Consider the following 16,890-nt stretch of genomic DNA (forward strand, 5'->3'; position numbering starts at 1 on the left):
TTTTCAAAAGTTAATTTTGGTGGCCTTTTGGCCGACAGAGCTTCAGCTAACTAATAAAGAAAAAAAAACTATTTCCTTCTTTACCAACGGTCACAACAACCATAGAAAAGTATTTAGATAGGTGTACTTTGATTACAAAAATCTCTTTCCATCCTTGAGGGGAAATTACTCATCTCCCCATAGGGGGAACTCTATAAAGAGAATGTTTTCCAAAAAGGGGCCAACTGGGCGGTGTCCTCTTTTCCCAACGCCCAGATTTCTATTCTTAGATCTGGAGATAGGAGGCGGCTTTCAATTTTCCTCTTCCTAGTTTCCAGACCTTCTGCGGGGCTGCGGGCGGTCAGGCCGGCGGCTCGCAGCGGGTGACCGGCTGGGTTGTGGATTGCACTCCTCCTCCAGCCGCGGCTGGGCTCCGGGCCTGGGGAGTCCGCGGAGTCCGCGGAGTCAGTTTCTTCTTGCTCGAAGCGCCGGGACCGCCCCGGCGCGTGGGATCCGGTCTGCCTGGGCCCGCCCGGGGATCACGGTCACGGTCACCCCGGCCAGGCCCCGCTCAAGCTGCGTCCCCGCCGCCCGCCAAGGTTCTGCACAGCGCCTTGCCCTGGAGAGCCTCTGTCAGGCCACTGAGCTCATTTTGGGGCCTGGGTTGGGCTAGAGGAAGCAGAGGAGGAGGGCTCGGGGCTGGCAGGACAGCGCCCGGTGGGGAGCCGCCGCCTTCCTCATAAACAGGCGGGCGTGGGTGCGGATGGGGCGGGCGGGCAGCGCGGGCTGCCGGCTGTGAGCCGCGCTTCCCGGAGCGGACGGCCTGGGTGCGGGGGGGCGGCCTGTTGGGAGCAGGGTCCATCATGGCCAGCGGCAGCTGTCAGGGGTGCGACGAGGAGGACGAAGAAACTTTGAAGAAGTTGATAGTCAGGCTGAACAATGTCCAGGAAGGAAAACAGATAGAGACGCTGGTCCAAATTCTGGAGGACATGCTGCTGTTCACCTACGCTGACCACGGTAATCATTTGCAAGGAAACTCTTCCTTTATTACACCCCCTCGCCCCACCTCTTTCGCAAGCTGTCTCCCCTACACTTGGCGCAACCTTGGACCCTTGGGAAGCCACAGACTCTACTCCTTCGGGCAAAAAGGAGCTGAGAATTCTCGGAAGGTGTTGCGCTCACTTCTGTTTGCTTTCTCCCCCTGTTTCATACTTACCGGGTGCTGTGAAGCGTGACTTGGCTTCTTTTCCCCCACCCCCTTGTTTTCCAGCCTCCAAGTTATTTCAAGGCAAACATATCCACATGCCTCTGCTGTTCGTCTTGGACTCGTATATGAGGGTCGCTAGTGTGCAGCAGGTAAAGGAGTTGTTTTCATTTCGCCCATTTCCCCTTTTCTTTGGAAATATTTTTATGTCAATGTTATATGCCCAGAGTTCTGGGTTAGTTCTGAGATTTGGCTTGACACATCAATGACTGTGATTTTAAGATGGGAGCGTTGCCAAATCATTGTCAAATGATAATTGGTGTAAAAGGGTCCACTGGGTGCTCCCGAATTGTCTTTAAGAAGTAACTTTATACAATTCACTGAATACGGATGGTGGTGAGGGGAATAATAATGGAGTGAAGTTGAGTTCTGTTATTGGCTACTTAAGTTCATCAGTGTTTAACTCAAATTGTTCTACGAATCTTCCCAATGTACAGCATGCCCTAGAGATGACACCATTGTGAATAGTTTGCAAAAGGGGAATAATTAACAATAATAAAATTAATAATAAATTAATAAAATGAAGTAACTTGCAAACGTTCATAGGGTTAGGGTTTTTTTTTTTAATTTGAAGATAGATTCTAGCCTTCTTTAGTTGTAGTATATCTTGTATTAGCTAAAGAAAGTGATTTATGATTCCCCTATAAGTTGATATTTTCAACCATTTTCATATCAAATGAATCTAGAAGTGAAACTTAGAGTCTGCACCACAGGAAACCCATAAATTTGCTAAATACATTCGATATATTAAAAAAGGAGGCCTAACAAGATAATTAAGGATGATTTACAGTCAAAACAGCATTGCTGCCTAACCTGTTAACTTCCTTTGTAGGTTTCGAGATTTAGAGAACTGAAATCAGTTTTGTCATTTGTCTGTAAGGTCCTGAAGGGAAAGATAATTGAACTTTGAACTCCACTGAGGTGCAGTCAGAAAGCCAATGTTTTAATACCTACTAGACAGATACCTACTTGTAAGAGTTATTTGGATCTCTAAATCTGTGTCTATTTACCTTTACCTTTATGATTATCTCTGTATCAGCTGTGTCTAATCTGGGTGAACCATATACTTAGCCTGTTTTATATGAGGATATTTATATCTGGGATAAATGGTTACTTTTATTTTTTCCAACTGAAGTATTTCCCATCTGACTTGATTTTCCGGTTGTTGGCATACAAAACCGAAAAGATGGAGGCATGATAACGACACTGTTCTTTTTAGCACCCAAAGTCTGAATTTTGCCCATGAAATATGAGTCACTTTTTAGCGCGGGTCCACTGTGCTTTCCATCTACGTCGTTCCTGCTTACTTGCCTCGGGTGTTCAAAAGTCCTTGTCTGACAGCATCCTTGGATTCTATGCTTGGTAGAGTCACCCCTGCTGGGTGCCACTCAGAACAATTGGACCCTGAGTGGGCTTTGATCCAAAGAGGGCAGTGCTAGATGTGAGAACCCGAGGAGCCTGGAACATACTCACCACCTAATTCTTCATTTTCAGAACTGTGCAAACTTGGGCATGTTTGTCTGGAGTAGTTATGAATATCACTCAATAGCCTTGCCCAGGGGGTACCAGAGACAAAGTATGGAAGAAACTAAGGAGTTGTCTTCTGATTTAGTCATTTAACGGAATAGAATTATTCGTTTCAGCACCATATGTGTATTAGTCTGCCTAGGGCATTATGTATGTTACATCATTTCGTTCTCACTGGAATCTCACTGCCCTCTCAGAAATGTCACTAGATATTTTTTCCTCAGAGTAAGTAGCTCATTTAGAATCACAGAGCTGCTGATAGAGCCAGCACATACGTTCAAAATTTCTTTCCGTCTTACAATCCACTAGCTGCTGAATTCACATGCTTTTCGTGCAAATGAAAACACAGTGGTTTGGTACCAATATTGTGGCTATGCTAGGTACAGTGACATTATCAATTTTAATTATCATTGCTCTTATCAAAGGGCTGAACAGATATTTTAATACTTCACTTAAAAGAGTATTTTTTTCCTTCAAATTTCTTCATATTACTGATGTAATTAATATAGATATCCTTTTGTGCTTTACGTGTAGAATTAGCTGAAAGTGTTAAATGAAAAGCTTGTAATGATGAATTTAAGGAATTAAAGTAATTATCCTTCGAAAGTAAATATTAAGGTTTGTTTCCAGAATTCACTTAACATGATAGTCCAGACTCTGAATTTTTATTTTCAAGATCTTTTCATATTTTATTCATGTTCCTTAACAAATGACAATCTTTAGAGATTGGTAGTTAGGCTAGCTGTCCTATTACTTTTTTTTTTCCTTCCAGTCATCTGACAATTTCTCTGTGCTCTTCAATTTTACATTACTTCTTTTTATCCACACAGTTCAACCTTTGAAGTAAGGGAGTGAAATAAATGAAGGTGACTAAATTTTTCTTTAACCCCTGCACTCTATCCCATTGTGCATTAATTAAATCTTTGAGTTTACAGACTAATTATAATATAATAAAGTGAAACTACCAATTTAACTGTATTGTTACTGTGCAGGATGGGAAGCTTCTCTTTTTGAAAGATAAGCTTTTAATTGAATAGATTAATAGATCAATTGCTACCTCTGCTTTGCTGCCAGCAATTCTGTTTAACCATAGAAACTCACGTTGCCTCAATCTTTTTGCAAAGCAATTTCTGATGCTGCTTCACCAACCAAAATAAAACGCAGCCATGCAGGTAAAAAGATGAGTATAGCATCCTATGTGATTTATGATTTATTTCCCACCAGAAGCTGTTCCAAATGTTATTTTCTTAAATACTTGGAGGGAAAAAGTCTCAATGTATTTTACGAATGCACAAAAATAGCCAGTTTCTATGACAGCTGGATTGTCAATGTCTGTTCAGCTTACATGGAAGAGGATGTCCTACTTAAACGTAAGAAAAATAGCTGTCAGAAATTGCTGCCTTTTTAAGAAGCAGTTTGAAAGTATGCAAAAGGAAGTAATGACAGAGTAAAGCAATTCATGCTTAATCCAGAAAAGATCCAGAAATAATATAGTAAAGAGATCGCATGTAATCATTTCTGTCTTGTGAAATAGCCCTTATTTATTCCTGTAAACAAGTAAGAAACTTGTGCCATTAGTATTTATTGGATGCGTGGAAATTTCTCATCTCATCATCCAACTCTCTGCATCACTCAACTCCACTGAGGCATCCAATCTTAATTAGCAGTAGTCCCCTTCCCCTACAGCTGTCCCCTTACGGTTTGGTTCCTTACTTTCCTCATAGCTCATCAGTTTTAGAAGGTTCCGTTTCCCTATTTTCAATGACCAAATTTATAATGTTGAAATAATGTTGAAATATAATGTTGAAATAATTGAAATCTGGCTCAAGTCCTACTTTTTCTATGTTATACTCTTCTCTGAGTAATTCTAGCTGATGGTGAATACCACTCTCAGGATTCATATTATGTTGGTATTTATCATACATCATATTTAAACACCTTTTCATTAATCTCTAGCTAGATGCTACAGGTATATATATATATATATATATATATATATATATATATATATATATATGCATTTTTCTGTTTTATTTTTATGACCATATCAGGCATAGGTCTGTAATATAATAAAAATAATTGAAGATTCCTTAAATTTAGAGAGGGATATGTAGCAGGAAGAGTGAGTTTAATTTCTAGTTTGGAATTAAGAATATCATATTTTTAAAATAATTGTATTTTAAAAACCATATTTTTCAGAAGTAAAGAGCAACTATTCAAGTTGGTGTCATCTGTAAATGGACTGAATGAAGATAGCTTTAAAATGCATCAGTAAGATAGTGTTTCATTTGGAAATGTGAAAGAGCCTAGGGACATTCATGATGTCTAGACCTTATCAGCTCATATTTACATATTGTTAAGAAATCTAGAGGGGCCCATTGAAAAATCCTACCTCCTCTTTATCTTATAATGCCTTTTTCTTTTTCTGGTAATGGCTGTTAGCATTGTCTTTAGATGATGACGCTATTTCTCTTGCCAGTTATTCTAAGTCCATTACCTGGGAAGAAGTCTTTCCTGATAACTTACACTTTGCCGTAAATATCTCCAACTTCCTCTGATCCTCCATTCCCAACCACTTCATTTTTTTCCCTACAATTAAAATCCTAAATATTTAGAAGAAATTCTTTCAGGTGGATATGACTTAAATAGTATTAAGGCATGAGGATAGCCTTTCTTGTACTTCATAATCTTGGTATGTCTTCTAAAACTATTTTTTGTGTTTTATTTTATTTATTTTTATTTAGACAGTAGGCACGTCTATTTCCTTCATCGTTCAGATGTATGTTATAATGTTTTTATATGCCCTTCTTGCATGATTTTTGGAGAAAGATGTATTCTAAGTATATGGCTTGCTTTTCTCAGTAAGCATTTTAGGATACCATTTTGTTTTAAAATAATCATTTAAAAATAATGTAGTCATCTGTTCTATTAAGAATGAAGAGATTTGTGCTTGACTGAATATATCCCATTAGCATGTTTAAAAAAATGTAAATATTTGGCTTTCTTGCTTTCAGGTGGGTTGGTCACTTCTATGCAAATTAATAGAAATCTGTCCAAATACAATGCAAAGTTTAACAGGACCCCAGGATATCGGACGTGATTGGGAAGTCCTTGGGGTTCACCAGTAAGTATGACAGATGTGTCAAAACAAACCGCATTAAATACTGCTCTGTACATTTACCAACCCTTTCTTTGATATATTTGTAATCCAAGCCAGTCTCATAAAATACTTCAAAATACAAGAATATTTTTCCTCGAATCAATGATTTACATTTATAGAGAGCTTTTAACTCAGAAGTATATTATCTAATTGAATTAAAAACTAACACTTTAGGTAAAATGTCAGGTATCATTACTAATATAATGATACAGTTATACAATTGGTTAAATTGTAGATTTTTGGTGACTACTTATGAATTCAAACCAAGAAGAATTTGTCACTTTTTAATTGTACAACTGATACAAACCACTAGTTCTTTTAAAAAGTATGGGAACTAAACGTTACTCCTATAAATAGAAATTTAGAAGGTTATGCTATACTGTCTTTGCAAAGTAGATATACGTATATTTACATATATATTTAATGAGCTTAAACCACAGCTTTCAAAATGAAGAAAAAAGAAGAAATTACTTTTCTGCAGCCAGGTCTTGATAGCTATTTTACCAATATCATAATGACTTCTTAGATGAGATTATTTCTTTAACCAAAATTAGTTAAGAAAAAATTTTCTGAAGAAAAATCTGTATACAGGAAAATTCTTTTTGGATAACTTTGTTTCTGGACATTTAACAAATATATTCGGTCATTAATTTTAAATGTTCTTTATACCTAATGTGACTTTTCTTTACTAAGGAAATACATATTACTTGTGAAAAATGTAATGTATGCAAAATGAAATTTTACACTTTTGTGTTGTTTATTACTATCAACTGTAGCTCCAAATTTAGACAAATAAGAGCTGTTTGTTCACATGAGCATACCTGTCCTTATATATTTTTTTCCATTTTTGATACGTACCGGTATGTGTTGCCTTTCTTCAGTTTCTAGCATCTAAAGAGTGTGTTTTGAGCATATTTACAATTAATACATATTCTCATCTCCAAACTAATCTCTGAACTTTTATGAGTCAGTTCTAAAGTATATAGCATTTAATGAGGAATTAATGCAAAATATACCTGTAATTAATAATTATAATCTTATGTGTCTCTTGGTTTGGTTGAGAATTTCTAAGATCCCCAAAGATTAGGAATCTATAATCTTTGAGAGTGATGGAAAACACATCTGGTCATATTCTAGTACAAACCAAGTATTCAAATTAAGTTGCATTAACATTTACACAGGGAGTCTCATTTACTCATTCATTCAATCAGTCACTCATTCACTCATTCATTCATGCATTTATTCTTTACTCATCAAATGTTTATTATACATTTGAACCTATGGATGTCACCAGGCTCTGTCTGCTCCTAACAATGTAAAGCCAAACAATACTGGGTAGGAATAGGTTAAAGATTGTATAGTTTAGATTTGATAACTTAGGAACTCGAATTTAATGAATTTGGATTAACAGAATGCTATTGCTATACTAGGTTCACTGTGTATTATAAAATATTACCAATTTCGCTTTTAAAAATAATATAAATCAATAATTTAAATTTCAAATGGATTTTTAATCTATATAAACAGACTGACATCTTTATTATGTCTCTCAATATTTTAATACATCATTATGCGTTACGTATAATTCATAAGTTTATATCACACATAAAAATTGATGAATGTTACTCTTCATGATATTTTAGATATAGAGTTGGGTGAAAATAGTTAATTGAATTCAAACGTTGAGAGGAAAAAGTTACAACTTTTCTATTGCGACTCACAGTGATTCCCTGTTAATTGTCATAAGCCTGGCTCAGGTTCAGAGGAAGAAAAAAATACACAAGCTTCAATATGGGGAGTGAAATACAAAGAGATGAATAAAAATATAAGTAAGTAAAAAACAGTACCTAAAAAAGCAAATGTCTGGTGTGATATTTCACTCATCTTGATTTTTTTTTTAATTACAGACTGATTATTAAAATGCTCACAGTTCATAATGCCAGTATGAGCCTGTCAACAGTTGGACTGAAGGCTTTAGATCTCCTCCTAACTTCAGGTAATATAATAACACATATATTTTTAATGTTGACTCAAATTAAAAAAAATTTAAGTCACTTAATGTGTTTTATTGTCTTTTAAAAGTATAAAAACATAATGCAACTTGAATTATTGATGATTTCCAAAATTATTTCTGTTTCCATTTCTCTCATCTCTTTTCTCTTCACCTTTTCTTTCAGAAATCCTACCCAATATCTTGGCTTTCAATATCACCTTATGTATTACTACTCCCAAATCTATATTTCTAGCGCCAGCTTTGCTCCCAAAACCTAGTCCCACATTTTGCATTCCCATTAGTTTGTTGGCTATACATGTGCTTGTCATTATTACATGTTTCTTCATTATATTTCTAATATGTTTTCTATAACATATTTCATAGGATAGGATATAAGAATGTTTAAAAAATATATATAACATTACTTCTTGAGTGCTTGATAGAAAGGCAATTTACACGGGGGCTAATCATGAAGGATAGGGAGATATTTCCTTCAAAGTGGTGGAGAATGCTTTAGGTCAAAACAACAGCATGTACAGAGTTGAGAGGCCTGGGAGGATAGCATGATAGAGGCCAGACATGTGGGTTGGAAGATTGTAAATGCCCTTGTTGGCCCTGCTAAACAATGAAGACCCAGTAGGAGGGAGATGAAAAAAAGAAAGAAGGGAAAGATGAGAGTATGAAGGAAGAGGAATAGAAAAGGCCAGAATGTACTCATCACTTCACCACAGCCTTTTATTAAAATATATAATGGGGTGTACTAACTAGTCTTAACCCTGATTTATTTTAAGCTCATCCTTAGGAGTTTTTTTGTTTGTTTATTTGTTTTTAAATTCATTCTCCATTTAGCAATGGCCAGGAATGGCCAGAGTTCTACGAATTTAAAAAAATCTCTCAATACTGGAATATATTGATGTCAGTAGCATGCAGACAGGAAATTTGACATGTGTTTTGAAAAGACTAGTTAATTTAATTTCTTCCATATAACATTCAGAATTTTACACTGTTAGGAAAGTTTTCAATGTGTTTTAAAGTTCATTTCAGGTGCTTATTAGAGGTTAATTTATGAATCATTTCTATTGTTTGGCTTATTGGGTAGTTGATTTAATAGTTATTGGGCACTTACTGTTGTGCTGGAGAACTCTGATAGATGAGGCAAAATTCCTACAACCTAGAAGTTCACAGTCCAGCACCACTGTCCCGTGTAACTTTTTGCATTGTATGAAATGTTGGATATCTGTACTGTTCAATATCGTGGCAAATAGCCATACGTGGTGGCTATTGAAAATTTGAAATGTGAGAAACTAAATTTTAATTTTTTTAAATTTATTGGGATGGCAATTTTAGTAAAATTACATAGATTTCAGGTGTACAATTCTGTATTACATCATCTATAAATCCCATTGAGTGTTCACCACCCAGAGTCAGTTCTCCTTCCATCACCATATATTTGATCCCCCTTACACTCATCTCTCACCCTCCACTCCCCTTTAATTTTATTTAATTTTAATTAATTTTAATTTGAGTTTAAAAAGCTACATGTGATTAGTGGGTACCAAATTAGACAGCATAAGCAGAGACATAAATTATTTAGAGAAATAATTTCAATTTAATGAGAAAACTACTATAACAGAGATATGAAAAAAACCCTCATAAAAAAAAGAGAGAAAAGAACAACTGAACTCATTTGTAGAAGTTTAGAGCATGGACATGAACTGCCTAAGTTTTAATCCAGCTCTGCCTCTTATTGGTTGTTGGACGGTGGGCAAGATCTCTTAGGTCACTTAACCCTTCTGTGCCTCTGTTTTCTTATCTCTAACATGGGGATTGAACCTACCTCATGGGGTTGTGGCGGGTTTACATGTGTTAGAGTGAAATGCTTGAACCTGTGTCTGACATGTTATGTACTATACAAGTGTTTACTACTTACTACTAGCACCACTCCCATTCCAGAGCTAATGTTTTTATTAACAAAATTGGTACTATTGCTGTTATTTCTTGAATTATGATAGGGGTATGTTTGCTGTGGGAAAGGGTAAGGGCATCCATTGCAGCTAGGACAAGTGCAAAGGGATCTCAGAGAAGATGTTTAGTCCTGAGTATGGAGTTCAGCGTATGCAGAGTCAGCAATGTATGAAGGAACACGGGCTGATGAGGTAACGTAGTCAGTTTGGGAAGGGTCTTGCTTGTCAGACTGAGGAGGATGAGAAGGACTTAGACGATTTCAGCATGAGGTTTACAGGATCACATTTGTGTTTTAGAAATATAATGCAGGTGATAAACTGTCAGGTAGGGATTTGGCCCAAACAGAGCAATTAAGCAATTGTGTTTGCATTCCCGGTGAGAAATGAACTGAACGCAGTAGGAATGAAGGGAACTAGTTCAAAAGGAGTTTATGACATGTTTAGGAGATAGACCTGAAGGAGTTGATAATGTTTTCTTCGGTTGAGCAAAGAATGAAAAGAGAGAGGGAGGTTGGAAGAAAGAAGATGACTGTGTTTTCTGTTTTGGGTGACTATTGGATGATGGTATCTTTGATGAAGCTAGGGAACAGGTGTAGGCTAGGTTTGTGGTGCCCATGGAATATTCCGATGGTGTTGTCTAAGAGGCAGGAAGAAATACGTTTCAGGAGGTTTGGGCAAAATGTCTTGGCTACAGGTATTTATTGGGAATCACATAGTGTAGTATACTGGGAATTTATCTTATTTAGAAAGACCGTAGAGCTTGATAGGTATAACATCTGGGGCAATTAAGTGGTTTATCAATATGAAAAGTCTACAAACCATTCATAGTCCTCATATTAAAATTAACACATTAAGTATTAAAGCAGCTGTTTACTTGGGGCATATTTTTCTCTTCAAAATAGATAAAATCACTTTGCTGATACTGGATGAAGAAAGTGACATTTTCTTGTTAATTTTCGATGCCATGCGTACATTTTCAGCCAATGACGAAGTCCAGAAACTTGGATGTAAAGCTTTACATGTGCTGTTTGAGAGAGGTATTTAACAATGTCAAATTCTTTATTTTGATGTTTATATTAAAAAAGGGTTTATAATGGGAAACAATATAATTATGATAACAAGAGGTATCTAGAATTGTGCTATTTATTAAGAAGTGGGAGTTAGGGTAAGTAATGGGGTTAATTCAGAAATAATGCTTGTTTTTGTGGAATGGATTTCATTCATGGGTTATAAATTGTACAGTTGTAGTGATTTTCTTCCATTGCTTAACAAGGCATAAGGTTCACTTTGCCAACCGGATGTGTAGGTATTAAGAAAGAAAAAATAAAACTGTGACGCCAAGCGTAGGTTAAATTTGGGCTTATGATGTTGAGTCATCACCAGAGATTTTAGAAATTGCTAAAGGCTCTGTATAAAGAACCAAGAGGCTTATAAAGTATCCCTTAAGGACACGACAAACATGTATTTTATCACATGGCACTGAGATTGATAACAGAGATTATCATGTAATTTTAGAGTTGGTTGGAACCTTTAGTCCTTCCACTGGCTTGATGAGGAAATGGATTAGAAGGGAAATGAGCAAACTGCCTGAGGGCACACTGCTGTTTACTACCATTGCAGTTCAATTGGTCATCATATTTTGAGAGCACCTTTTGCATCCTTATGAGTGCTGGGGGTTTAGGATAAGAATAATTTATGTGGGCTCTGTACCTCTATCAGTTTACCACTTGTTTCTACCTCCAGGAATGGGATAGATCACTTTATACCATTGAATTCCATCTCATTCCAGAAGGACTTTAAACAGCTTATAGATACTTATAATGCATTAGAGGGGGAAAAAAAAAATGGATGAAGAAAAGGGTGAAAGGAAAATACTATGAAGCTAGATTACATTTACTACTTACTTAGGGTCCTGTGTATTTACAAAGGATGGACCAGAAATTTGTCTCTTTGCTTCTTATCAGGCAAAGAAAAGAGGTAAACAACATCAGTTACAAGTTTAACTGAGATAAAGTAAACTTATTTGTCAGGAGAAGCAGTGGGTCTCGTGAGAGACCTGGGAACATACTCCCATGCGTTTTTCTGGATGAGATGATAAAATGCACACATTTTGCAAGGAATACAAAGTATATTTCAATGAAACACTCTCTGTCGAGTCAGGACAGCATGGGCCTGGTTCCCAGCTCTCTGATGATCATGCTTGGTGGAAAATAGTTTACTGTATGCGACAAATGGCAGAACTGCATGTCTTGGGCTATCTTCTATAAATGTTATATCATGCTACTAAGCTTTTGATAAGACTTGGGAAGAATACAGTTTGAGGTTTTATTGTTTTGCAGGGCCTGTAATTTTCTGTGTTGCAGCTTAGGGGCACGTTCTGATTCATGGAAGAAGGGCTACTAACATCACTCTTTCGCCAGCATTGTGAGACCGATCCCTGACATGTGGAGAAACACCAGGGAACGTTGAAATCTTATTCACTAGAAAGATCATCAGTGCTGACAGTATTAGGATTGAAAATGTAGAGTAGAAAAATTGCTGAATTTTCCAGGAGTATCAAGTTTTCCAGGACTGAGTGGCACCTAGAAAGTTAATTTCCAAAGTTTGAAAGTATAGGACAGAAACTGCTCCATAAAATGAGAAAGTTCCATGATACGCCTCGTTTATTAGAAGAACCTAACCAATTTCACATGATATTTATGGACTATTGGTATCAAGTTGAAAAACAAAAAAGTAATGTTGATCATGAAGTGCTAGATTTTCTAACATTTTTATCTACCTATTCTAAGACTAGATAAACCAGATTTTTATACATGCTTTGTAGTTCCCACCCAATAAAAATACTCCAAATGGAACTCATTGGCTTGATCAAGAGACTTTAATGGTGAAAATTAATGATGAATGTTTTGATCTCTGATGAAATCAAGACCTTCAGACAGTATTTCAAAGTCTAATTAGTTGTCATTTGCTGAAGTTCATTCCGTTTGAACTGATAGATGTAGCTGAGCTGTGCTTAACAGGGTACCATAAACCATTCCTTTCTAAGTATGTGATATGTTCACTTCCAGTGTGCCATTTTTATTAGTCATTGGTCAGTTTTCTCTAGAATCCCCCAAATGAAATTGTAAATAATTTTGTTTTTCTGAGAACTGTTTGGTTACTAACACTTTTACATTTCAAAACATGGACTAACTAATACAGGTCAAACAAAATTAAATTCGATAGCTCCTTTTCCCTTTCTAAAACTCTTAGGAAGGGCTTTTTGCTGATATATATTTAAAAATTTACATCTATTGTATTTACCATGTTTCAAACTATTATCGTGAATATTGTATTTTTGAGTACTTAAACTTTCATATCATCTTTAAGCTTTGTCAGTATTTTGTCTCTCATTTTTCAGTTTCAGAGGAGCAACTGACTGAATTTGTTGAGAATAAAGATTATATGGTATTGCTAAGTGCATTAAAAGAATTTAAAGATGAAGAGGAACTTGTGCTTTATGTACTGCACTGTTTACATTCCCTGGCAATTCCTTGTAAGTAGCATATATACATGATTTCAGTTTTGTATCTGAAAAATTACAATATGTCTTTTTCCTGAGTGTGTTTTTAAAATATTTTTATTATTTAGAAAGTTGTGGGTGCTAAGCCCATTCATTTATTTACTCATTTAGTGAATTTTTATTGGTTGATACTATACTGCAGCTGGCTCTGGGCTTGGTGCTGGGGAACAGTAGCAGAAAATATAAACACTTTTCTTGCCTTTTCAGAGTCCCTAGTAATGTGGGAGATACAGTTAAGTACATAGGTGACTACAGGGTAGTGCAAGGCAAATGTTGGCTGAAGTACCTAGGCTTAGGAGAACAAACATGGAGTGAGGCAAGATCTCTTAGCAGAGACTTGAAGGATGAGAAGAGTTTTGTGTGTAGGGAGTTGTGAAGGGAAGGGAAGTACAGGGCAAAGTGTCCCAGGCCGGGGGCGTCTTAAGTGTAAACATCTTGGAGCAAGAGAGAGCATAGTACATTTAAGAAGATAAAAGTAGCTCTGTAAACTGTGTTTATGAATGTGTGTGTGTGCATGTGTGTGTGCACATGCGCACATCCAGCCCTGAGTCTCTGCTTTTGTGTCATCTAATAGAGGTGGGGGGAAGGCTTGATAACAGTCAGTGAATGAGACTGGAGGCATAACCAGATCTTGAAGGAGCAAGGAGATTAAACTTCATGGTGATTCTTGTTTAGCATTTTCTTAATGTTTTGAAATCTATCTACTTTTATCACAAAAAAGTACAAATAAGGGAAATTAATATGCTGTGTATGCAACCAGTGATTGCTAATGAGCTAAAATAATGCTTTAGATTCAATTACTTTTGTAAGTATTCATGAGCATTTTGTATTCCATTATTGCCTCGGTGGGTTGTACAAGATATACACATGCATTTATCTAGTAATATTTTCATCTTCACACATGTGAAATTGTGAGGATTAATTGGGTTAAATAATGTGGAAAATGCTGAATAGTCCCTGCTAGGTAATAAGTGTTATAAAAGCACTGACAGTATTATTACATAATGTGTATTTCCTTTATATTATATATAATATGCATATATAGTTTCAGACATGGAAATCTGTAGATGTGAGACTTCAGTGAAAACCCAATCCCCTTGTGAAAGAAAGCCCTCTCTTTGTGATGGTTATAAAATCCATTGTTTTCTTATCTATAGGAAATTAAACAGTTGGAAGTGCATAGGGCTGAACAATAATAGAGAATAGACATACCTTAGATTTCTCTTGAGTCATTCACTGTCAGCAGACTGAATATATTCTTCATTTTACTTTTCCTTGGCTATATTTATACATTTATTTATTTATTTTAGGCTGGTTGTTTTTGAAATTCATTGTTTGCCACCCACAACTGGCATAACTCCAGTGAACATGCGTTGTTCATAATGTAAAGGTCAAAGAAAGTTGCAAAAAAAAAAAAAAATCAATGTTTAAACACTGATTCTAATTGAAAGACATTTACCTTTGAGTCTTAGAGAAAATCGTGTCATCTCTTTTGAGTAAAAGCAGAAAATTTTTTAGGAGGACATTTCCTTTCATTGTAACATTTTTTTTTTATATTTAATGTTTTTTCAGTACAATCTAAGCATTCAAATATATTTTTGGGGAAAAAGTTGGTTAGTTTGGATATGCTGAAAAATAAAGAAAAATGTTTTGTAAACACCTCTTTTGTTTGTTTGTTTTAATAATAATCAACATATCATTCAGACATATAAATTAGTTTTGTCCACGTAGGTTCATACACTCGTTCTGTATGCATTGATTTCCTTTCCCAGTGGATTTTTTCTTCCTTTCTGGCTTACCAATGTTTATCCCTTAGTCACATACTTTAGTATTATACCTTTCCTTCCTTTAGCCCCCATTCTTTTCTCCATCTGTCTCGGAGATTTCAGGAAGCTTGATTTTGTTGCCTTGCACACTGGCTGCTCTTCTGCAGCCCTTTCAGAATGGACAGGAGATAGATTATAACTTATTTTAGTTGTTTAGTTATGTGACATAATCTTTCTTTTCCTTCTGTTGGTTTGAGGAAAATGAACAATTAAAAGCCATTATCCAATGGAGTAGTGACTCATTAGGAAAGAGTCCCCTAATTCATTTATTTGAAAATTTATGGCCAAGATATTATATCTTGAGACTTACAGAAAAGCACTCACAATTTACCATGTATTTTAAGTTTTTAAGCCAAGAAACAGGAATAAAGCAACTTTCCCTTAATGCTGTAAACGAGTACTTAATCCTATTATAGTAGCAATGAACATCATAGTATTTTGTACAGCTATTTCACAGAACATGATACTTAAATTTGGAAATGTAGCCATTATGCTGCCATATATTTGCAATCTACATAAAATGTCTTTGTATGCATATTTCAAAGGGAAATTATTACCTTATTGATAATTATCATTTCTTTAAATTTAGGCAGCAATGTTGAAGTCCTCATGAGTGGCAATGTCAGGTGTTATAATATTGTGGTAGAAGCCATGAAAGCATTCCCTCTCAACGAAAAAATTCAAGAAGTGAGTTGCTGCTTGCTCCATAGGCTTACATTAGGTGAGTGATAATTCTTGGTTAATTTATTATCACAGTCTATATGATGTATGTATATAGAGCATACGTATGTTCTATGTTGTTGGATAAGTAACATATTGACATACGTACATTGGATGGAAATATGGTAAAATAATAAACTGTTCTGCTATGCTAGATGGAATTTTAAAAGCAGTGGCAAAAATAGAGGGTGACAAAAAAAAAGTATATACATTTTAAGAAAGGGAAAAACTATTAAAATTACAATACAATGAATGACGCTAGCATTCATTTGATTAATGCCATCTTTTGAGTAAACATCATAATGCACATTGAATTACTACCGTAATTCAATTTAACGTCGAAAAGTAATACATAGATAACATCTTTTAACACGTGTACATTTTTTTGGCACCCTAGGTAGATGTGTGTAATGTAAGAGAAGTCTTATTGTTAGTGTTGTATTTAAATTATGTAAATAATTGATACATACAAAAGAATAAGCATAACATGTAGAAAACATGAAGCACAGTGCAAAAGAACTCCCCACCCAACTTAAGTATTAGTACATTACCAGTGCTGGTAAAGTTACTCTGGCCTACTTCTTTCTCCTGCTTCCTCTACAGAGGTTAACACTATCTGGAATTTTGTGTTGATAATTTTTTTGCTTTCTACATATACTTGTACTACATTTGCATATCTCCCTAAACAAAGGTTTTAATGTCGGCTTGCTTTTGCTTAATAAAACTGGAATTATGCTGAATGTTGTCTTCAGCAATTAAAAAAGAATTAACATTATGTTTATAAGATTCATAAATATGCTATTAGTTCTTTCTCCTTTGTGAAATACCTGATTTCACAGGGCACAGGACTGACCTGGAAGCACTTCAGAATCTTTTTAAGGTCCAAGGTGAATGT

At 35.7% G+C, this 16,890-nt stretch overlaps 1 protein-coding gene across 3 annotated transcripts in view; it reads left to right on the top strand.

The window, feature by feature from the left end:
* Positions 1-267: 267 nt before the first annotated feature.
* Positions 268-16,890, top strand: part of LRRK2 (leucine rich repeat kinase 2) — a 124,647-nt gene continuing 108,024 nt past the window's right edge. For all 3 annotated transcript variants that reach the window (XM_081061475.1, XM_081061474.1, XM_081061476.1), the window contains exons 1-7: positions 268-996; positions 1,250-1,335; positions 5,785-5,894; positions 7,838-7,926; positions 10,790-10,924; positions 13,288-13,422; positions 15,865-15,996. In XM_081061475.1, coding sequence (XP_080917601.1) covers positions 843-996; positions 1,250-1,335; positions 5,785-5,894; positions 7,838-7,926; positions 10,790-10,924; positions 13,288-13,422; positions 15,865-15,996 — 841 coding nt within the window. In that variant the 5' untranslated portion in view covers positions 268-842. The remainder of the gene's footprint in view (positions 997-1,249; positions 1,336-5,784; positions 5,895-7,837; positions 7,927-10,789; positions 10,925-13,287; positions 13,423-15,864; positions 15,997-16,890) is intronic.

Source organism: Rhinolophus hipposideros, assembly GCF_964194185.1.
Source record: "Rhinolophus hipposideros genome assembly, chromosome: 9".
In the NCBI taxonomy this organism is placed as follows: domain Eukaryota; kingdom Metazoa; phylum Chordata; class Mammalia; order Chiroptera; family Rhinolophidae; genus Rhinolophus; species Rhinolophus hipposideros.